The 23,247-nt window shown below is 42.8% G+C and overlaps 1 protein-coding gene across 1 annotated transcript; it reads left to right on the top strand.

Annotated features, from left to right (window-relative positions):
- The first annotated feature begins 10,261 nt into the window (after positions 1-10,261).
- On the top strand, positions 10,262-21,478 carry LOC138674212 (G2/mitotic-specific cyclin-B2-like). The gene is made up of 6 exons (XM_069762119.1): positions 10,262-10,377; positions 12,277-12,435; positions 12,611-12,847; positions 17,918-18,058; positions 18,176-18,286; positions 21,368-21,478. The coding sequence occupies exons 1-6, from the start codon at positions 10,327-10,329 to the stop codon at positions 21,476-21,478; spliced, it is 810 nt and encodes a 269-aa protein (XP_069618220.1). The 5' UTR covers positions 10,262-10,326.
- The last annotated feature ends 1,769 nt before the right edge of the window (positions 21,479-23,247 follow it).

Below are 23,247 nucleotides of genomic sequence, written 5' to 3'. Positions count from 1 at the left end.
TCGCATGTGTGACGGCGGCCTAACAGGGGAAACCGTAACATTAGCCAAGCACAACATGCTGAGCAGCAGTGCATAAGGACACTGTAGGGACATAAGGACAATTCAGGGACAACGCAATTTAGAGTAGACCCAGTAATTAAGCGTGAAGGAAGGGTGGGGTAGATGGGGAAAGCTGGATATATGGAGCGCCAATAAGGCCTAGCAATATATCGGGTCTACATGTAGGCTGCGAACTGTGCCAGCCCTGTAGGGGTGGTTATTAAGAAAGAACTTACAGCTATAATGGAATACCAAAACAAAACAAGGCATAAAGTTAGTATCAATAACCCAATAACCTTATAACACAAATAAAACAATGGTGCACCTTAAGAAAAATAGACCTTCTCAGGCCCTCATAGCTGGTAAAATAACAAATCAAATCTGGATTCCAAGTAAACGTCTAATAGAGGCCAAAGGCACTGAAGAATCATAGAAAAGAAACTGGAAAACAATCCTAAACTGTGAAGTGAAAAAACATTAGTATGCGTCAATACCATTAACACAAGCTTTTCTGTCTGCTATAAAACAGACAAAAGACAATATTGACACCAAAGGATTCTAAGGCTGCAATTTGAATTGCCTAGGTGTGGATCAAAGCTCCAGGAGGAGCTATAGTAATCGTTGGGTCTCAAGGGGGGCCCGATGAGGCCTGCAGCTCAGATGGTCTGTCTCCCGACCGCGGCAATGACGATGATGGTTGTGGGGCAGGTGAGGGGGGATTCATAAGCTGTAGCTTGGTGAGGCAGCGGCCCGCGCCCTCCGGGGAAAGGACCGTGTGAACCATCTCACCGTGGGTAAATATCAGCTTAAAGGGGAATCCCCAACGATACTTAATGTTTTTGGAACGTAAAACTTCCAAGTATGGTCTCATTGCCCGTCTTTTCGCAATAGTAGTAGGGGCCAGGTCCGGGAACAGTTCGTAGGAGTGCCCCTGGAAAACCAAAGATGTAGAATTTCTTGCAGCTTGGAGAAGTTTATCTTGAGTTTTATAATAATGTAGCTTTAAGATTATGTCTCTCGGGGGGCCATTGGGGTTTTTCCTGGTTAAGGCTCTGTGAATGCGGTCCATCTCAAGGCGTTCAATAGAAATGGCGGGTAGAAGTTCTTGGAACAGAGCTGTGGCCGTTGACTGGAGGTCTGTAATGGACTCCGGCAGGCCTCTAATTCTGATATTGCTTCTGCGGGCTCGATTCTCGAAATCCCCTAGTTTGTTGTTGAGGGTATATATCTCCTCATGAAGCGACTCCATATCTTTTTCCTGGGTGGCAAGATTGGTTAGAGCAGAGTCCATTTTATCTTCTAAGTCAGAGATACGAGATCCCAGCTCCCTAATCTCTTTCGTTAGGTCTTTAGTCAGTTTATCGGACATTTTGGATAATTCCGTATGTAAAATAGACTGAAATTGAGAGAGTAGGGCGTTGTGGTCCGGAGTTGGGGTACTAGGGACCCTGGTGGTAGAGGCTGGAATTGTATCTGGCTCTGCTCCGTCCATTATGGAAGAATTAGAGGATTCAGACTGGGAGTGTGGCCCAGGGGACATAGTATCTTCTAGATCCGTCAGCGCCTGGAACCGATTGCTAGCGTACCTGGAGTTAGTTCTACGCTGCTTAGTCATGGGAGCGATGGAATTAGATAGAGAACCACAGTATTATACGACGAGCTTAAAAAGATAGAATCAAGGGAAATGCATGCTGTACGTTGTCCCTTACAGGGGTTGGGGGGTGCTGGTTTCAGGCCATTAATTCCGACTCAGTAAACTTTTAAGGTGTTCCGAGGATTAGAAGGTGGTGACAGTTCCTTTAAGCGGCCAGTGGGCGTCAGCACAGGATCACGTATCTCAGAATTGAGCAGTCTGCAATCCTTCACTATTCACCAAGGTACAGACCCTGCAATCTGCGCTTTCAAGTCTTTTAAAATGGAGGGGGTTAGGATGTTGAGTTGTTTCCTTACAAGATGATACTTTAGTGCTTGGGCCTTTAGATGAAAATGGCGCCAATATAAGTATGCAGACTGTCCGTTCCCTGAATTCCCTCTCCGGCGCTGTTAATAAAGAGGGAAGTGGAGTGCCCCCTGACAGACTTATTTAGTTTTCTTCCCAGGCGACTCTAAATACAGGGTTCTCCCAGCACTCAGGCCCGACGCCACAGTGTCCCTCTCCAGGGGAGGCCAGCCGTGCCTTGCGTTTCCTGTTTATGGGGAAGCTTCTTATAGGGGGAGCACCCCAAGCACAACAGCACGGCCCGTCTTACCTCAGAAAATGCGGCACAAGGAGAGTCACCACAGCAATCGGCGCTCCTCCACTCACTGCCGTCGGACGGACTCGGCCCCGCTGTCGGTCCCCCGCCGCCGAACACACCAGAGCACCAGACGGCCGGCGATGTGGCAGGTAAGCAGACGCAGCCTCGGGGAGGCGGCTCCGGATCCTCAGCACGTAGGTTCTAATCTGTCTCACCGAGACCAAGCGCCGGCCTCACAGCGAGCACAGAGGCCGCGGCGCCGCCTTCTTCGGCAGCGGATCTCCCCCAGCAGAGCCACCGGGTCCCAGATAAACGGGGGTGGGTTCCTCTCTTGCCTCACTGAATTCGATTTTCTTTAATAGGAGGATGAGGTGCGGCAGGTCCACAGGCGAATGGTGGGCCGTATTCTCTCCTGTCAGGCTTCAGGCCTGTTTGCAGGCCTCAGATTTTCAGCGGGTCTAGAGCGTAAATATGCGGTCAATATGATCAAGCAACGACTCTAGGGTCCAGAGGCAGATGTGCGTTGCCTCTAGGTGTATGGATGAGTCCACAAAACCTTCGGATTGATTAGATTGCAAGATCTATCAGTGGAGCACAAGGAGAGTGTGTCCTGCTCCTTCAGATGCAAGCCCACTCCCGCACAATTTTCTCCGCCAGAGTAATAAAGCCAGTGACTGAGGACAGATATTAATAGCCTGGAGAGGGTCCATGGTTATTGGCCCCCCCTGGCTAAAAACATCTGCCCCCAGCCACCCCAGAAAAGGCATATCTGGAAGATGCGCCTATTCTGGCACTTGGCCACTCTCTTCCCATCCCATGTAGCGGTGGGATATGGGGTAATGAAGGGTTAATGTCACCTTGCTATTGTAAGGTGACATTAAACCAGATTAATAATGGAGAGGCGTCAATTATGACACCTATCCATTATTAATCCAATTGTATGAAAGGGTTAAAAAACACACACACATTATTAAAAAGTATTTTAATGAAATAAACACACAGGTTGTTTTAATATTTTGTTGCTCTCTCAATCCACCTGAAGACCCTCACTCTGTAACAAATTAAAAATAATAAACCAACAATATACATACCTTCCGTTGATCTGTAACGTCCCACGATGTAAATCCATCTGAAGGAGTTAAAATATTTTACAGGTAGGAGCTCTGCTATAATGCAGCTGTGCTGCAGCTGTGGATTGAGAGAGCAATATGCAAAAAACTGGGGATATGAGATGGTTTACTGTATGTAAACCATGTCTCATATGATGTCGGGTTTAGGAAGGAGATAGCAAAAGCCTGCAATTGAATTACCGCCTTTCTGCTGTATCGCGCTGAAGTAAATATAAATATATATATATATACATGTGTCTCAATGATATATATACAGTATATGACATTATATATGTTTTTAGGATTTTTTGAGAACATGGATCCATTGTATGTCTGTATGTCGGTTTTGCAAGCCTGCGAGAAAATCTGGCAGTACGGATGCCATGCGGATTACATACGGAGGATGCCATGCGCAAAATACGCTGACACACCCTGCCTACGGAGGAGATACGGACCACTATTTTAGGGACTTTTCTGCGTATTACGGCCGTAAATTACGGACTGTATTTTTATACGCTGAGTGTGACGCCGGCCTAAGCCGAAATCAGGAGTGGAGTGAAGAATTTCCCGCCACTCAAAGAGATTGTGAATCTTGATTCTTTTATTTGTCAGAAACTGAACGTTTCAGCTCCTCCTGAGCTTTCAGCAGCAGTGAAATAGAGTAAACAGTTTCAACATATATTGAATTACACCGAAGTGACATCCGAGAATAATCAGTGATAATTAAATAGCAATCCATAATATAGCATGAAATAACAGTGTTAAATATTTAAAAGAAAATTAATTTTACAAAATATTAATAAACAGATACAGCTCTGGCAAAAATTAAGAGACCACTGCAAAATTTTCAGTTTGACGTTCCAAGCAATAAATTTTGTATTTATTTTCTGAAAATGAGAAATGGTCAAACTACGGCTGGGTTCACACTGCGTTGTGTGAACCCGTTTAACGGACTACGTTACACCGCGGCATAACGCGGTGTAACGTAGTCCGTTAACGCCGCCATTACTTGCAATGTGCCGTCATTGAGTGACAGACCCGAGACGCAGGCTGCAGCGTTTCTGGGTCCGTCACTGCTAGCGCAGGTAGAGGTAGCAGATGGAGCTATCAGATCCTCCATCTGCGCTAGCGCAGTGCCAAAGTTGGCACTTGCGTTAGTGCAGTCCCTCGCAGTGTCCTGTCCTCACCGCACCTTCTCCTGTATGAGCGGTCACGTGGGGCCGCCCATTACAGTAATGAATATGCGGCTCCACCCCTATGAAAGGTGGAGCCGCATATTCATGAGTGTAATCGGCGGCCCCACGTGACTGCATACAGGAGAAGCTGCGGCCAGGACAGGACACTGTGAGGGAGCCGGGTGAGTATTTTAATAACAGCGGGCGGGCGGCGCACAGGGGGTGGGAGGGGGGTGGGGACAGGGATCTTTATTTTAAACACGAGAAACAAAAAAAAAAAGGATTTATCATATCTTCTCTACAGCAAACGCTGCTGCAGAGAAGATATGAATGGCGGCTTCAGCATCACGTGGGGGGGACAGCGCTTACTGTAGTGCTGTCTCCTGCACGGCACACGGACTGCACACGGACAACGTCCGTGTGCGGTACGTGTTTTACACGGACCCATTGACTTTAATGGGTCCGTGTAATCCGTGCGCTCCCACGAACACTGACATGTCTCCGTGTTTTGCACACGGACACATGGTCCGTGAAAACACGCTGACATGTGCAGAGACACATTGATTTCAATGTGTCTACGTGTGTCAGTGTCTCCGGTGAGGAAACTGTCACCTCACATACCGGAGCCACTGATGTGTGAAACCGGCCTAAGGCCAATTTACCACCAGTAAAACTGGTTAAATTTTTCTGCAATTGTCTATAGAAAAATACTGTATGCAATGATAATTTGCTCTTTTGCTTTCTTACTGCATACCTTCATACCTTTTTTTCAGAAATGTTGGGATTTCGAATTGAGAAAATATAATTGCATTTTTTAAACTTTTCTTCCAGTCTCCCTATAGTCACATATGGCGAAAAAATTGACCAAAGAGTGTAAAGTTATACAGTGGATTTAAAGGCACAGTAGATATGAGTTATCATGAAAATCTTGTCTGACCTGTTAAACACAGATTTTCTGCACAACAAAATCCAGCTACCGCCCCCCTCGAGTCTGTGCTATATGGGATCATGGCCTAAGACTTCCTTCACACTTTTTTTTCTCAGACAGGACAGTGATTTATAGAGTTTCATTGATCTATAAACACATCAGTTTTAAAAACAGATCCATGTCTCTGGTCCGTGAGATTCAGAGCATGTCCTATTATCATCCATTTTGTGGACTCAGCCATTACATTTTATGGGAATCCATCGAAAACAGATAAAACATAGTACACATACTGACTGCTTCAGTGCTCCACCTGAGTTTTATCCATTGCCAAAAGTCAATGGATAAAAAAAGTTCAGACAATGTATCTGCTTCATAAAGAAGAATAAAAAACAGATGCAATTGGGATGACACTTGAGGGGGGGGAAAAAAAAAAAAAAAATCGGTTCATTTTTCATGCATGGTAACACACTGATGAGAATGCAGACAAATGCTGGTTCAATACTGTCCGCAGGTGTCTAGACCCAAACTTGACAGCCTCTTAGATACACCGGAGACTTTCAAGTTTGGGTCAGGAGACCCATGAACAGTCAGTGCATCACAGTCCGAACTTGACCTGGCTATGTTCTCACGATGCACTTTTGGTGAGTTTTTTATGTTCGTGGGAACATAGCTTAAGGGTATGTTCCCACAGTCAGTAATCACTGTGTACATCTGCAGCGTCCAACCCGCAGCGGCCAGATGTTACAGCATAGTGGATGGGATTTGAAGAAATCCCATGTCCACTATGCGTGCAACGGCATCCATGGCTTCCCTGCGGAGACTGACATGCGGCACATCTTTCCAGACCGCAGCATGTCAATTTATCTTGTGGAGACGCTCCGCAAGATAAATGTCTCCGTACAATGTATAGGAAGCGGTGATTCCTCACAGGGTTCAATGATCACATGAGGAATCACCTGCGTTCAAAAGCCAGCTTTGGACGCAGCGGACATGTACTGGGTCCAAAGCACTTCTGGATCCTGACAATGGAAACATACCCTTACACACCGATGTGTTAGGGTATGTGCACACGATGCGGATTTTGATGTGTTTCCGCAGCAGTTTCCCATGCGTTTACAGTTCAATGTAAACCAATGGGAAACAAAAAACACTGTGCACATGCTGAGGAAAAAAAGCGCGGAAATGCAGCGGTTTACATTCTGCAGCGGTTTTACAACTGCTCCAATAGAAACCGCAGTGAAAACCGCATAAAAACCGCGGTAAATCCGCGATAAATACGCAGCAGTTTTCCACTGCGGATTTAACAAATCTGCTGGAATCCGCTGCAAAAAAAATCCGCAGTGGACCCAGAATACGTGTGCACATACCCAAAAAGCCGCAAAAGGGTTGAACCACATATTGGGTTGGATGTAAGTGTCCAAAACTCTGCCCACTGCAACTTCCAATATCCAGACAAGACAGACACAGTGTGTGGCATCACCCTAGTCAGGCCTCATTCAGATGTATATTCTACACCTGTGTTTCAGATAGAACCCATACTCATTTCAGCCTATGGAACTGTTCACATGGCCATGTTTTTTTTTTTTTCAAACTATGTGTCGGCAAAGCAAGTCACGGAGACACGTCCATTTTTAAACCAAGTCATGCATCAAAATCACCCTACAAACCTACAGGTCAGTGAAAATCATGGACAGCCCATGGATGCCACCCATGTGCAACCTGTGTTCTATCTATTTTTAACTTTGCCATGGGTGGGAGAAGCTTTGCAATTTTCTTTTTTTTTTTTTTTTGCGTATGAGAAAATCACTGATGAAACACTGATGGTAAAAAAAACTGACAAACTGACCAGACACTGATGAAAATTGGTACCTTTGTTCTCGTATGAGAAAAAACTAACATTTGAACGAGGCTTAACGTTGCCCTAAAGTGAATTAAACATCTGGCCAGTAATTATCTAATCATTTCCTAAGTGAGGAAATCCCAAGTAATTATGGTGGGAAAGAAGGAATAAAAAAGGAATACAATTAAAGAAAAAAAATCAATACATAGACGTTGCAAATGCGATAACATTATTACTAATTGGCAAAGTAATATGTGAGGCACACAATATAAAAATGTGCGGCGTGCTAGACCAACACAAGCAACACATTTTTCAGTACCAAATGGGTTAAATGGTTTCCACCCTAGAAATGTTTGCATCCAATAGGATTTTGTCTTGATACAAATAGGGGGTTTGTAATAAGGTTTGGCAGTGGCTGCTTAGGGCATAGTAACAATGGCTGCATGGAGTACTGTGGTGAGTTATCCCAAGATGCTGGGCTTCCCAGGGTGAATTCGATGCCGTTTTCCAAATATATCACTTTAATTGTTAATATTCCAAATGTGTTGCTCACCCCCCCCCCCCATTGATATTTGCATAAAAATAAACTATAGCAAGGGTAGCTAAATTAAAGCGTACCTCCAGTTTTATAGGACCATGATTGTAGTGCAAGATAGATTTTTTTTTTTTTTTTTTTTTTTTTTTTAAAGTCACTTTTAGTGATTTGTGCCCATAACCTGCAGTACCCCCCGTCAGAAGACCGTTGTGGGCCATAATGAAATATGCAGCATCCTTCCGTCCTCCGGGTGGGAGTGAGTGCTGTAAAATCCTGTGGCTCATATTTTACAGTAGCCTGCGGTGCATTGGGTGGTCTGTACTGTGGGTGCTCAGTAGAAATTAATAGGCTTAGAAAAACAATTCTACATAGTCCTGCATTATAATAATATTCTTGAGGAAGCTGAAGGTATGCATTAATTGTGTAATATGGTTGTGGTTTTTTTTTTCCCCTGAAATTAGTGATCCTGGCAAAGGTTGTCCCTAGTGATGAGCGAATGTGCTCATTATGGTGTTATCTAAGCATGCTCAGGTGCTAACCAAGTGTCATCGGCGTGCTCGAATGCTATGTCCGTGTCTCTCGGCTCTTAGACAGCCACAACACAGTCAGGGCTTGCTTGTGAGGCAATCCCAGCATGTGTTGCGGCTGTCTAATAGCCGAGAGACATGCAGCTGCGGGGACTTGAACATAGCATTCGAGCACGCCAAAGACACTCGGTTAGCACACGAGCATGCCCAGATAACACCTTATCCCAGCACATTCTCTCATCAGTAGTTGTTACTCTGGGACCCGGCCCGGACGACATTAGTAGTAATTGGGCTGGAGACAAGCCTGGCGCTGTATGTGTTCAAGAGCTGCCTGGCTTTTCATACACTTCTGGAATATCAATGTACTCTTCCTTTTTGCGCAAGCTTTAATTGTTCTGTGTCATCCATCTTAGGCCGGGATCACACACAGTGAGATACGGCCGAGTCTCTCTGGTTAAAACCAAGCTCTGGCACCGGCACTCCAGAGCGGAGCGTACGGCCGCATAACAATACATGGAGCCACACGCTCCGCTCCGTAGTCCCGGTGCCAGAGCAGGGTTTTAATGTGCGAGACTGGGCCGTATCTCGCTGTAGTGTGACTCCGGCCTTATGCACATGTACTGAAAACAGTCATCAGGCCTTAGGCTGGTTTCAGATGGCCGTACAAATCCCACGCTAGTCACAGCTATGACAAAAAGCGTTAAATCTGCCAACTGGAAGCCAATCCAATGCTGCGTGACAGATGGTACCTGTGTTGGCATCCACATGCCACGCTTACAAGTGAAGTAATGATTTTTTATTTATTTTAATACTAACAACTTAACTTGATTACACTCGTAATGTGGATATATACTTTAATTTGTGAAAAGCTCAGCTCCCTTCTTTTCACTGCTGAAACCATGCCCATAACCATTGATGACTAACCTGAAATTAGTCACCGAACTATCGATATACCTGAATTTTTCGATCTGATTTCAGCTCTGGGAAGCGGACAACGCTTTGGCAGGCGGGGTAAACATGATGAAAGACCGACTCTGCAGCCAGAGGCCTCCTCTCGAAGAAATCCGCAATGGGACATTGATTCCACCAAACAAAGCAATAGCTGCGGTGTGAAATAAATGTTTATTTCTCTGAGGCCACCCCCACCCCACCAGCCTTTATAACAAATATATATATTTTTTTATATAGAACTGTAAGATGTCTAAACCTGTCGTCAAGGACATAAAGCAAGAAGCCGCTGAAAGAAATGTGCTAAACCAAGTATTCTGGACAGCTAGGACGATGTTTCAGGTAATTTTGTGTTCTAGTTATAGTGTTTTATTAGTTTGTTGGCTGACTGCTCATATATATACATACTGCCCGAATATCAGAAAACAAGCGTTCACGGGAAAAACACCTTCCGGATAATCGTGCTGTGGAAATGCACATTAAGGGCTTTCACGACTATTATGCCAGTTGCACAGCTCAGATCTGCGATTATTTTCTCATACCGATTCATCATGAGCACATTGGCAACATCAGAGAATCACACTTATCCGTACGAGTCTATGGGTCCATATGAAACCACATCAGACTGCACTCAGATGTCATCCCAGTGCAGTGCGATTCCAGCGGATGCCAGCAATGAAGAAATTACTTTCTCCGTCTCCTTCAGCACTTGTGCTGCGATTCTCTCATATGAGAGGCTAGGATCACAGTAGCCTGACATCGGCTCGCAGCAGAATTTGAGCCGAATGCCACTAGCATATCACATCCGATGCTCTCACAACGTATGCTTTACACTAATGTGACACCGACCTTAGTGTGATGTTCTCAAGTACAAATTTGCCTAACTTTCTTTTTGAAGGTTCCTTTAAACTCCGAAGTAACAGTAGCATTTTCTGAGATTCTCAATCATGCGGATGATATTGATGCTGAAGACTCTGACAATCCACAGATGTGCAGTGACTATGTAAAAGACATTTATGCCTACTTGAAAGAACTTGAGGTTTGTGGTGTGTGTGTATATGGTGTTTTTTTTATTTCTTTAATTTTAAATGTTCTCTGTGCCTGTGTGAGCAGGTTGCGGGATGCAGTAACAGAAAGGAGGCAGAGCAAGGGTTAACATACTTACTGTTAACAGACACATACTCCATGCATGGAGGAAGGTGGGGGGGAAAGGGGTATTGAGAGAAATAGGCTATGCAGTTTGAGGAAAATGCAAGATACAATAACAGTGCTCAAGGTGTGACTTATCCGGTCCTGACGACATCCAGCATGCAATGTCCACAGGATGGGGAATGGCGCTGTCACGGATCCCTCTCCGTGCTGTCAATTTGTCACGTACCCGCTCTAAGGACGTGACTTGGGGTTGCGCCTGCAAGGGTTAATCTATCTCCTCACTCTCAGTCCAGCATTCAACCTCTGTCCTATGCTGTAATGGGAGCATAAAGCGCACACCGACCCAGACCACACACCCGCTTATACACGCTGCCACCGAATACATGGGCGATGAGTCCCGGAAATTACTACCAATACTGTCTACCACTCATAAGGCTCACACATTTTAGGCTATGGATTCTTTAGAACATACAAGGTTCAACTGTTAAAGTGTATGCTTCAATACATATAAGTACAGTGCGTACAGTAAAGATACAAAAATATGGTAATAAAAAGACATACAGGTATGCGAAACAGTATAAAATAAACAGGAGAAAGCTATTTCTGTAAGTTAACTTGTAATCTGCTTCTGCTCCTTGAGAGTAGGATGAATATCGTTTATTTTGATGACTACAATAAATTACAAAAAACTCCATTTAAGTTGAGTGACTAAGTTTATCTTTCACTATATAAGGCTGTAATTGACATCTCTCTTCAAAGAGCTAGGAGGTGTCAAATGTTCCCTTTCTTCTTGGTTCCCAGCACGACCCCCTGGTGAGATTGGAGACAGAAGTCTGCAGTCTCAGGAAAATACATATTAACACCTGGGTGAGACCTGCAGCCTTCAGGACAGATGTTCAATTATTACTAGTCACCCAATAAACCTATACATAGTTCACTGCACACATTTTTATACATAGTTCACTACAGGCGCTAACAATGGTTAACGTGTAGTGTGTCCGGTGTAGTCCTGTTTGACGTTGATGAGCAGCATCCTGGCGCCGACGATTAGTCTCTGGTGTCTTTTGGGGACTCTTTGGTCCAAGATACAGAAAAGGGAGAGTAGCTCAGTTCACAGCGAGCCTAACATGGCTCAATAAACATGTATCGGGGGTAAGGGTACAGTTCACGGTAGTACCCCCAGTCTCTCAAGCGGTATGCACGTGGTACTCACGAGCCCGGAGTGTTTGGCACCTTGCTTTGCGGGAGCCAATGGGCACTCAGCACATCTCTGGTCATAGTCTGAGTACGAGCTGGAATGCTGCAGCGCAGGCCTACATTGCTGCGATGCTTGAGGAACGGAGCACACTCTTCTCCTTGCTGTGTGTTCCCGCCAAGTCTGACCGCTTCCGTGTATACGCTCTCTCCCTTTTTGCTTAGCCATGCCCCCTGCAGACCAGTGCAAAGGTTGGTCCGGTCCCCTAAGCTTTCCACCGAACAAGAGAGGAGACAGTTCCGAAACCCGACGCAAGAGAGGTACCCCCAGTTCTTCTTACACCTGAGCAGACAGAATCCTCGTTGTTTTATAAATGATGCAATGACAATCCAAAAGATTTCTTAAATTAAGCCCACCAAGGTGCGGTATGCAGTTCATTTAAGGTTGACACCTCTTTAGACCTCCTTTATCATTCAGCAGGAGTCGCTGTGAAAAGGTTGCTCCATATAGTCAAATTCATAACTATTTACATCTCATTCTTACTAAATCTGCAGGATGAAGCCTGTAACTTATCTTATTTTGCAAATTAAGGTCAAGCAGTCTGTACATCCACATTATCTGCAAGGAATGGAAGTGAATGAACGTATGCGAGCGATCCTCGTAGACTGGTTGATGCAAGTTCACTCCAAATTCCACCTAATCCAAGAGACTCTCTACATGGCTGTTGCAACTTTGGATCGCTTCCTACAAGTAGGATTCTTTACATATGATGTCTACAACTTCATTTTGCTACTTTTTTTTTTTCTGCTAGATATACTGTACATGGTTGTACCTGGGTGGTGAGAGACACTACTGCTTTCTGTACATCTTTGTTGGTTGGAGGGGAAAATGCATTTATTCTTCATAATTTTGCAATTGTCTTAAGGTTCATCCTGTCCGAAGGCATAAGCTCCAACTGGTGGGAGTTTCATCACTCTTTGTGGCCTCAAAATATGAAGAAATGTATTATCCAGAGATTGCAGACTTTGTCTATATAACAGACAATGCCTATTCCAAGGCTGAGATTCGAGAAATGGAAAGAACAATACTTGATAAGCTGGGATTTGACCTGGGAAGACCGTTACCAATTCACTTTCTTCGCAGAGCCACAAGGTGTTGCCGTGTATGTAGCTTCATATTCAACTTTAAGGTTTTGCTGTCTCTTACACTCGGGATACAAAAATATTTAGAATTGAGAGTCCTCAGTGGTTGATACCTTTTTTAATAGCTAACTGAAAAGATGGTAACAAATTGTAAGCTTTCGAGACTACTCAGGCCTCTTCATCAAGCAGAGACTAATAGAAATTCTGAAGAATCACATATTTATGCACAACACAGCACAGAAAAATGCCTTAGATAAGACAGGTGACGTTATGCAGAATTACCATTATGTGAGTGATTAACAGGTATGTCCATAAATATTGGAACAGTTCATAAGGAGTGTGAATGTTTTGTCCTCTGCTTGGGGTCTGGTTCTGTTGTGATCCCTCATAGTCTGAGGGGCAAGTTCCTTAGTTGATGTAAAAAGACATAAATCCATGTGACACACTCATTCCTCCACTAAGGCTGTCAAAGGTCGTCATCAGTTTATATTCACATACTCTTCTGCCTCTCTTAGATTTGAAGCTACTTTTTACACCAGTAATTTCATGTCCATAATGTTATGATTTGGGAGACAAATGTATTGCCACAGGTAGATCCGATGTAAAAAAGACATAAATCCATGCGAGACATTCATTCCTGCACTAAGGATACAGTGTGACATATCCTGTTACAGTGAGATTGTGGAGTGCTTAGCAACATTATATCTGGCGATTTTTCTATTTTATGGTGTTTACTGGATGCAAGACTCTCGAGTGTCTTCTAAATAGTCACAAGTTTAACTTTTTTTTTTTTTTCCCCCCAACTTATCTGAGAATTGCTGTTGAGCAGCAATTGTCGTCATGTTGCCGCCGTCAGTCTGGCCGTAGACAAGCAATTATTTTGCACTTTGATTAGGCACTAACTTTATTTTCGTTCTGCTCTCAGGTGGGGTTTTTTTTTTCCTGTCTTTTAATAAAAGCGAACATTCTGACTGCATTCCGTGAACTGAAAAATAAGCAGCCATATAGTCCCATAAAACATAGACTTTATTAAACAACATTAAAACCATCAAATAAAATACAATGATGCAAACAGGGGAATAGACGTGCGCTACAATAGCCATAAATATTTAAACACAGAAAAAATAGAGTTCCATACACAAAGAAAATTTTTAAAAATTCTACATTTTATTAAAGATACTGTTAACACATTTAAATGACACAAGAATCGAAAAAGACAAAAGCCCTAGTTCAGAAACAAGTACCGTATAAGCCGACCCAAGTATAAGCCTAGGGTAGGAAATGCAGCAGCTACCGGTGAATTTCAAAAATAAAAATAGATGCTCCATACCATTCATTATTGCCCCATAGATGCTCCATATAAAACTGTGTCACATATAATGCTCTGCACCGTTCATTATGGCCCCATAGATGCTCCACATAAAGCTGTGCCCCACATATAATGCTCTGCACCGTTCATTATTGCCCCATAGATGTGCCATATAAAACTGTGCCATATATAATGCTGCTGCTGCAATAAAAAAAAAAAAAAAAACATACTCGCCTCTTGCTTGCAGCTCCTCAGTGTCCCGTCTCGGCATCTCTCCGCACTGACTGTTCAGGCAGAGGGCGGCGCGCACACTAGTACGTCATCGCGCCCTCTGACCTGAACAGTCAGAGCAAGAAGACGCGAAGACAGAGCGGTGCCCGGCGTGTGGAACGTGGACAGGTAAATATGACATACTTACCTGCTCCCGGTGTCCCTGGCTCCTTCTCCCGGACAGCTGGTCTCCGGGGGGCCGCAGCCTCTTCCTCTGTCAGCGGTCACTGGCACTGCTCATTAGAGAAATGAATATGCAGCTCCACCCCTATGGGAGTGGAGTCCATATTCATTACTTTAATGAGCGGTCCCACGTGACCGCTGAACAGGGGAAGAGCTGCAGCACCCAAAGACCGTGGGGCAGGCAGGGGGAGCGCCAGGAGCCCCGGAAGCAGGTAAGTATGCCTCAGACCTCTCTCCCCCCTCACCCGCCGACCCCACCACCGACCATGACTCGAGTATAAGCCGAGAGGGGCACTTTCAGCCCAAAAATTTTGGCTGAAAATCTCAGCTTATACTCGAGTATGCACGGGTAAGTCCCCGGCACAACCAGTAAATTTATGTGGACCCAAATCATGGTACTAGTATACGCCACTATGAGTCATATTAATTATATGGCACCCAATTCACATAACATCACTGTAAGTCAAAGCATTGGATGCCTGTAAAATAGTGCATGCCCCAACGGCTGTCACAGTGACCAGCACCCATATAGGGGAAAAGAACAGTAGGGGTGTATCTAGTAATGAAGTATCTTACCCATGATGAAAGAAAATCTGATGCCGGGGTATCGAATCAACCCCCTTTGATGGCCATAAATAGCGGGCTGGATCACCCAAAAATAGCCCTGCCATAACATAGTATAAAGCCACATTATAATAGATATCTATAGCTACAAAATAAATATTGGACAAGTGCCCCAGCTTTAGCAAGAATAATGTCAAGCATTAATACATACCTAATAAGCGCAGGATATATTATGGCCTAGACCATTGATGGCGGACCTTTTCGAGACTGAGTGCCCAAACTGCAATGCAAAACCCACTTATCGCAAAGTGCCAACACAGCAATTTAACCTGAATACTGAGGTTTTAGATTAGAAAAACAACTTGGACACTAGCGCTATTTAGAGTCTATAGCAAAGAGCTTGTAAGTGCTGCAATACAAGCCACCGATTCCAGTGAAGGGTCTGCTCTTGAGAATGGAGAGGATTTTTAATCAAAAGTAAAATTGCAAATCTTTTTTTTTTTTTTTTTATTATCAAATAAAATGATTAACTTTTGGAATTACAGTGAAATAATATAATGTTACATAAGGGCAGTGAAAAACATGACTTAATTTAAATATGTCATAACAAAAGATATACAAAAAAATCCCTTGACTAAAATAAACTATGATGCAAGCAGAAAGTTCTCTCAAATACAGTATGATACCCCCCACAGTGAACTCCTCCATACGCACAGTATAGTGACCCAACTGTGACGTCCCCCCCCCCCCCACATTACAGTATGATTCTCCAACTAGAATTACCACCCAGCTCTCCATACAGTATAATGGGCGTGAGTCCTTCAGACAGTACAATGGCCCCACATAGTCCTACATAAAGTAATGGACCCCACATATTGTATTCCATACAGTGATCCATAAAGTAGAATAGGCCCCACATGGTGCTCCGTACTGTATAATGGTCCCACATGGTGCTCCATGAGGAATAATGGCCTCACTTTAAAAAAAAAAAAAAAAAAAAAAAAATCTACTCCTCTCCAACGCTTATCTTGTCTGTTCATATATCAGTCCTAGCCGTGCGCTTGCAGAGGAGAATGACTGTGGTGCTAGTGATGAGGCGTGTGCCCACCAGGAGGGCTCTGTGTGCCCCCTGGCCTAGGCCATTTCATACCCCCTCATTCCAGATTATACACCCTCTGTGTGTCTGAGTATGATAGAAAGAGATCTGCACGCATTTCAACAAATCGTAGACAGCATGAGAGAATCAGTGGAGCGATAAAACTTTTGTCTTTGTATAAAAAATAAAAAAATAAAAAAATTCACAAGACGAAATGCAAAGTAGCTGAAAAAATACTACTGTTCGGTGTGTTTCCCCTTGGTCATTTGTACGGTATTATTGAATCGTGCTGGTCCCAGTGGTTATTTGCTTTCTCAGTTGACAGAACTTGGCGCTATAGTACACTTGTGAGCTTTAGACTTTATTATACCTCAGTATTTGTATGCCCAACCCACAATTGCTGTAAGGCATGTTTCACACGTCAGTGTCTCCAGTACGTGAGGTGACAGTTTCCTCACGTACCGTAGACACATAAAAATCAATGCATCTGTGCAGATGTCATTGATTTTTTTTTTTTTTTTTTTTTTTTGCAGACCGTGTCTCGGTGTGCAAAACACGGAGACATGTCAGTGTTCGTGGGAGCGCACGGATTACACGGACCCATTAAAGACAATGGGTCCGTGTAAAACACGTACCGCACACGGACGTTGTCTGTGTGCCGTGCAGGAGACAGCGCTACAGTAAGCGCTGCCCCCCCCCCCCCCACTGGTGCTGAATCCGCGATTCATAACTTCCCTGCAGCAGCATTTGCTGCAGAGAAGATATGAATAATAGTGTTTAAAATAAAGATCTATGTGCGCCCCCCGCTGTTCTGAAAATACTCACCAAGCTCCCTCGTTGGCTGTCGCTGCTTCATGTTCTGGCCGCACCTTCTACTGTATGCGGTCACGTGGGGCTGCCGATTACAGTCATGAACATGCGGCTCCACCTCCCATAGGTAACCCTTCATTACCCACATTTTCTGGGGTGGCTGTGGGCAGATCTTTTGAGCCAGGGGGGGGGCCAATAACCATGGACCCTCTCCAGGCTATTAATATCTGCCATCAGTCACTGGCTTTACTGCTCTGGCAGAAAAAACTGCGCGGGAGCCCACACCAATTTTTTCCGCCATTTAACCCTTTAGTTTAATAGCTAGACAGCCCAAATTTTGCACATACACACCACTAACAGTAGTGTGGAATATGCAAAAAAAAATGGGGATATGAGATGGTTTACTGTATGTAAACCATGTCTCATATCGTGTCGGGTTTAGGAAGGAGATCGCAAAAGCCGGCAATTGAATTACCGGCTTTTAAGCTATCTAGCACTGTATTAAATAATAATATATACATTAATATATACATATGTGTCTCAATGACTTGTGTATGTATGTATGTATGTATGTATATATATATATATATATATATATATATATATATATATATATATATATATATATATATATATTTATATATTCTCAGTATATATGCCTACGGAGGAGATACGGACCACTATTTGGGGGCTTTTCCGCATATTACGGCCGTAAATTACGGACCGTATTTTTATACGCCGAGTGTGAGGCCGGCCTAAATCTCCAAAGTCCCAGCTTCTCCTGGCAATGCCAGCCATGGCAAAGAGACCCCAGTTTTGTAATGTATTTATTTGATACTGTGTATGCTTTTCTTCTAGGCAGAGGCCGAGCATCACGTTCTTGCAAAATATTTTATGGAACTTACCTTGTTAGACTATGACATGGTTCACTATCGGCCTTCCATCATAGCAGCCGCATCCCTGTGCTTGGCTCAAAAGGTTCTCAACTGGGGGACATGGGTACGTAGCCAGTACTTGTTAGTTTTTGACTTGTCTGCATATTCCTAAATTCTAAACCCAACAAAATCCCTATACTTTGTAATTCCAGTAAACTGCTTATCTTTTGTTTCCATACAGGATACCATAGTCCAGCATAACACTGGCTACACTGAAGATGATCTGCTCCTGGTCATGCAGCACATAGCAAAGAATGTAGTAAAGGTCAATAACAATATGACAAAATATGTTGTAAGTATTTTTTAATTTTTGCAATAAGAAGCTTATTTTAAGGCTGGAGTCACAATACAACCCCTGGCAAAAATTATGGAATCACCGGCCTTGGAGGATGTTCATTTAGTTGTTTAATTTTGTAGAAAAAAGCAGATCACAGACATGGCACAAAACTAGTCATTTCAAATGGCAACTTTCTGGCTTTACGAAACACTAAAAGAAATCAAGAACAAAAAATGTGGTAGTCAGTAATGGTTACTTTTTTAACCAAGCATAGGGAAAAAATTATGGAATCACCCTGTAAATTTTCATTCCCCAAACTAACACCTGCATCAAATTTAGATCTGATCATTTAGTCTGCATCTAAAAAGGAGTGATCACACCTTGGAGAGCTGTTGCACCAAATGGACTGACATGAATCATGGCTCCAACATGAGAGATGTCAATTGAAGCAAAGGAGAGGAATATCAAACTCTTAAAAGAGGGTAAATCATCACGCAATGTTGAAAAAGATGTTGGTTGTTCAGTCAGCTGTGTCTAAAATCTGGACCAAATACAAACATGGGAAGGTTGTTAAAGGCAAACATACTGGAAGACCTCAAAGCATCAAGACCGGAAACTTCAAACAATATGTCTCCAAAACAGGAAATGCACAACAAAACAAATGAGCAACGAATGGGAGGAAACTGGAGTCAACGTCTGTGACCGAACTGTAAGAAACCGCTTAAAGGAAATGGGATTTGCATACAGAAAAGCTAAACAAAAGCCATCATTAACACCTAAACAGAAAAAAAAAACAAGGTTAGAATGGGCTAAGGAAAAGCAATCGTGGATGACTGGATGAAAGTCATATTCAGTGATAAATCACGAATCTGCATTGGGCAAGGTGATGATGCTGGAACTTTTGTTTGGTGCCATTCCAATGAGATTTATAAAGATGACTACCTGAAGAGAACATGCAAGTTTCCAGTCATTGATGATATGGGGCTGCATGTCAGGTAAAGGCACTGGGGAGATGGCCGTCATTACATCTTCAATAAATGCACAAGTTTGTTATTTTGGACACTTTTCTTATCCCATCAATTGAAAGGATGTTTGGGGATGATGAAATCACTTTTCAAGATGATAATGCATCCTGCCATAGAGCTAAAACTGTGCAAATATTCCTTGAAAAAAGACACATAAGGTCAATGTCATAGTCTTCAAATAGTCCGGATCTCAATCCAATTGAAAATCTTTGGAGGAAGTTGAAGAAAATGGTCCATGACAAAGCTCCATCCTGCAAAGCTGATCTGGCAACAGCAATCAGAGAAAGTTGGAGCCAGATTGATGAAGAGTACTGTTTGACACTCATTAAGTCCATACCTCAGAGACTGCAAGCTGTTATAAAAGCCAGAGGTGGTGCAACAAAATACTAGTGATGTTTTGGAGTGTGTTGTTGGTTTTTTTTTTTTTTTTGTCTATCATGATTCCATAATTTTTTCCTCAGAATTGAGTGATTTACTAATTTTGTTCCCCTATGCTTTGTTAAAAAAATGTAACCATTACTGACTACCACTTCTTTTTTTTTTTTTTTTCTTTTTTTTTCTACAAAATTAAACAGCTGAATGAACATCCTCCAAGGCCGGTGATTACATAATTTTTGCCAAGGGTTGTGGCACATTTTAAAAAATAAATAAATAAATTTAAAAAAAAAATTGGTCCAATGTTGATCCAGAAAAGTATGAACTGGTGGTGTTCCGGGAAGTGGCCAATATCCGTGGAGGTGTTAAACGCCTCTCCTTTACTAACCACTTGGCTTTGTCAGCGGACATTACACAGCTGACATCAACACACAAGCCATCTGTCAGATGGCCCTATTACTAACCCCGTAGTCAACCGAAAAATACACGCTTACGCGCACACATCCTTTTATTTGTAAAAAGCACTCCCTGATAATTACCCTCTCTTATCCATTTTATTAGCAAAAACAATTATCCACAGGGTCCATTGTAAATCCATAAAATGGAGGTCCCACAACTATGCTCTGCTACATCCAGAGGCTGTGATGAGCGGTTAGATCCATAGCATGACTGCTCACCACAGCAGCCGAATCAGAGTAGCGCAAGAACGAGTGGCGGTGACGTTATTAGTTACCACAGTCTATAAAGGCACGGATGATTGACCTCGTGGAGACCAAAACATCCAACACCGCGGAGACACCATCACGTGTTTCTCAACGCAGGCAGTGAATAGCCAGGCCTTTCCCCGGGAAGGAACAACCAAGGGAAGGGCAGCATCCAATAAAGGAAAACATCCAATAAAGGAAAACCACCTTCCCTTGGTTGTTCCTTCCCGGGGAAAGGCCTGGCTATTCACTGCCTGCGTTGAGAAACACGTGATGGTGTCTCCGCAGCTCCTCTACTTGCATTAGTTACCACAGGTCACAGCTGATGTTTTCTCGCATAGCACTCGTCTGCTGTATAAATCAGTGTGAGCAAGTCCTAGGGCTATGTTTCTACAATGCGTATTTGAGCTTTTGATATTGCAGCATTTCTGAACTTTTGTAAATTAGGTTACTTGCATTTTTTCATGCTGCGGTTTTTGATATTTTGGCGTGTCATGTGGTAAATAAAGCTGCTTTATTATTAATACACCCTAACCTTTTTGTCTTTTGCAAAACTTTATTGATGGCCAAACACACTAAAAATGCATGATATCCATGCAGCAGAAATTCAGTGGGGGAGGGGAATCAGCCGGCACACAGCCTGAAAATTTCAGAAAGCCAGTTGCCTAAATCCTAGGGTGCACTGCCTGCCTACCAGGACGATAGATGGATGGGTAGATAATCTCCTTTTTTTTTTTTTTTCTTTGAGAACATGGCTGTAATGTTAATGGCTGAGTATGTATGGGAATGAAGAAAAAAGACTTGTCGTGAGAAAGAGACCGTGCTTGCTAGGCAACATGCTGGCAACAAGGATCAGCCAGCTGGAAATAACCAGCAGTTTTTTGTTATTAGAATCTTCAGGGATGGATTTAAAAGTTCTTCCATGTGGTTGGATAATAATTTAGGCCTTCTATTCTTCCTATAAATTTGCTTTTAAACTTCTTATTTTTCAGTATGTTAAGAACAAATATGCCAGCCGAAAACTCAACCGGATCAGCACCATCCCTCAGCTCAACTCTAAAGTCTTATTGCGTCTTGCTGCTCCTCTTCTGCCAGAGTTGTAGTAGCTTTATGGATGCAGTGTGTCGTTTTATTACAACTTTGAAAAGTTGTTGCCATTTTTATATCTTTTATTTCAGTGTTGGATTCTATGTGCATTAAATGTTCAGAATAAAAATAAAATATTTACATTTATTACCAGTGGATCAGGTGCTGTGTATTTTCTCCAAAATGAGTAATAACTGGACATTTGGTGGGTACTTAAAGACAATCTGGTAAGATAGATATATAATATTTTTTTTATTTTCTGGAGGACACTAATCGTATTATTTTAGTACTTGGTCAGCCCTATCATTATATGTACCTTTTTTTTTTTTTTGCTGTATTAATAAAAAAAAAAAAAAAAAAATATATAAATATATATATATATATATATATATATATATATATATATATATATATATATATATATATATATATATAATTTTTTTTTTTTTTTTTTAATTAACTCTCTTGCCATAAGCTTCCATGACTGAATACACTCTACTGTAACTGACTGGATCGCCCCATGTGGAGACGTGTTAGTTTCTCATGCAGGTTGTTAGTCAGGGGCATTGCCTGGGTCAGAAAAGATCACATGACACCACCCCCCCGAACAAAAGTCTAAATTCTGCTACCTATTCAATCCTCTATTGTCCTCCAGAGAAGGCGCACTTCAAAGATCAGAAATGCTTAACTACACTGATGGAACAGTACCGCCATGACTAATTACCTTTTTATACCATGTCTGGATAATCCCACTAGATTGTAACTAATACTGCCAGTTAGAAAATGATTCCTTATGACATGACTTTAGCACCACAATATTGTGACCGAAATCGCTCTGGATCCCCATTTATCAGCACGCTATCTTCTTCTATTTCCAAAGACCCAAAAACATATGAGAGATATGGGCCTGAATCAGCCGACAACCTCAGGTATATCGGGGGCATAGCTTATTGTGGTGTGTGTTTAGTTTTCTGCCTGAGGTAAAATTACACACGCACTTCAAATTTTAAACCTACAGTTAATAAACAGAATTCCACTATTGCTTTTTTGAGTTTTGCTTTTAAGGTGTTGAATTGTATGGCTCGTGGACACTATTCTCTTGGTCAGCACACTTGTCATTTTCTATATTACATTTTTTTTTTTCTCCTTACAGTATGGATTTGGCGGTAATCTTAATAGGTGAAGACAGCATCAGACCCACCATCAGTGCATGAATACAGCACCAAAATAACCCGCGGTACAGGAATACAGCACCAAGCAGGGATTGTCTTTTTAGGATTCCCTGCGGATTTTTCCGAATCGTTTTTTAAAAATCCGCAGGTAAAACGCACTGCGCTTTACCTGCGGATTTCTTGCGTTTTTGTGTGCAGATTTCACATGCGGTTTTACACCTGCAGATTCCTATTGAGGAGCAGGTGTAAAATGCTGCGGAATCCACACAAAGAATTAACATGCTGCGGAAAATACAACTCAGCGTTTCTGCGCGGTATTTTCCGCACCATGTACACTGTGGATTTGGTTTTCCATAGGTTTACATGGTACTGTAAACCTGATGGAAAACTGCTGTGAATCTGCAGGCAAATCCGCACCGTGTGCGCATAGTCTTAAACCAAACAAACCGTGTTTTACTCAACATCACTGAGTCCACTGATGCCTTCCAGTTACAGAACTGCTGTCTGGCTGCCGTGCTGTTAAAGTGACTTTAGTGCTGCAGCCAATTCCAGTAAATGAACTCTGACTGTATAGATTCAATGTCCCACTCCAGTCACTGAGCTGAGTGAGTGGC

This window comes from Ranitomeya imitator, chromosome 4 (genome assembly GCF_032444005.1).
Source record: "Ranitomeya imitator isolate aRanImi1 chromosome 4, aRanImi1.pri, whole genome shotgun sequence".
In the NCBI taxonomy this organism is placed as follows: domain Eukaryota; kingdom Metazoa; phylum Chordata; class Amphibia; order Anura; family Dendrobatidae; genus Ranitomeya; species Ranitomeya imitator.
Note: the sequence above shows the minus strand (reverse complement) of the source record. Positions and strands in the feature narration are given on the sequence as shown.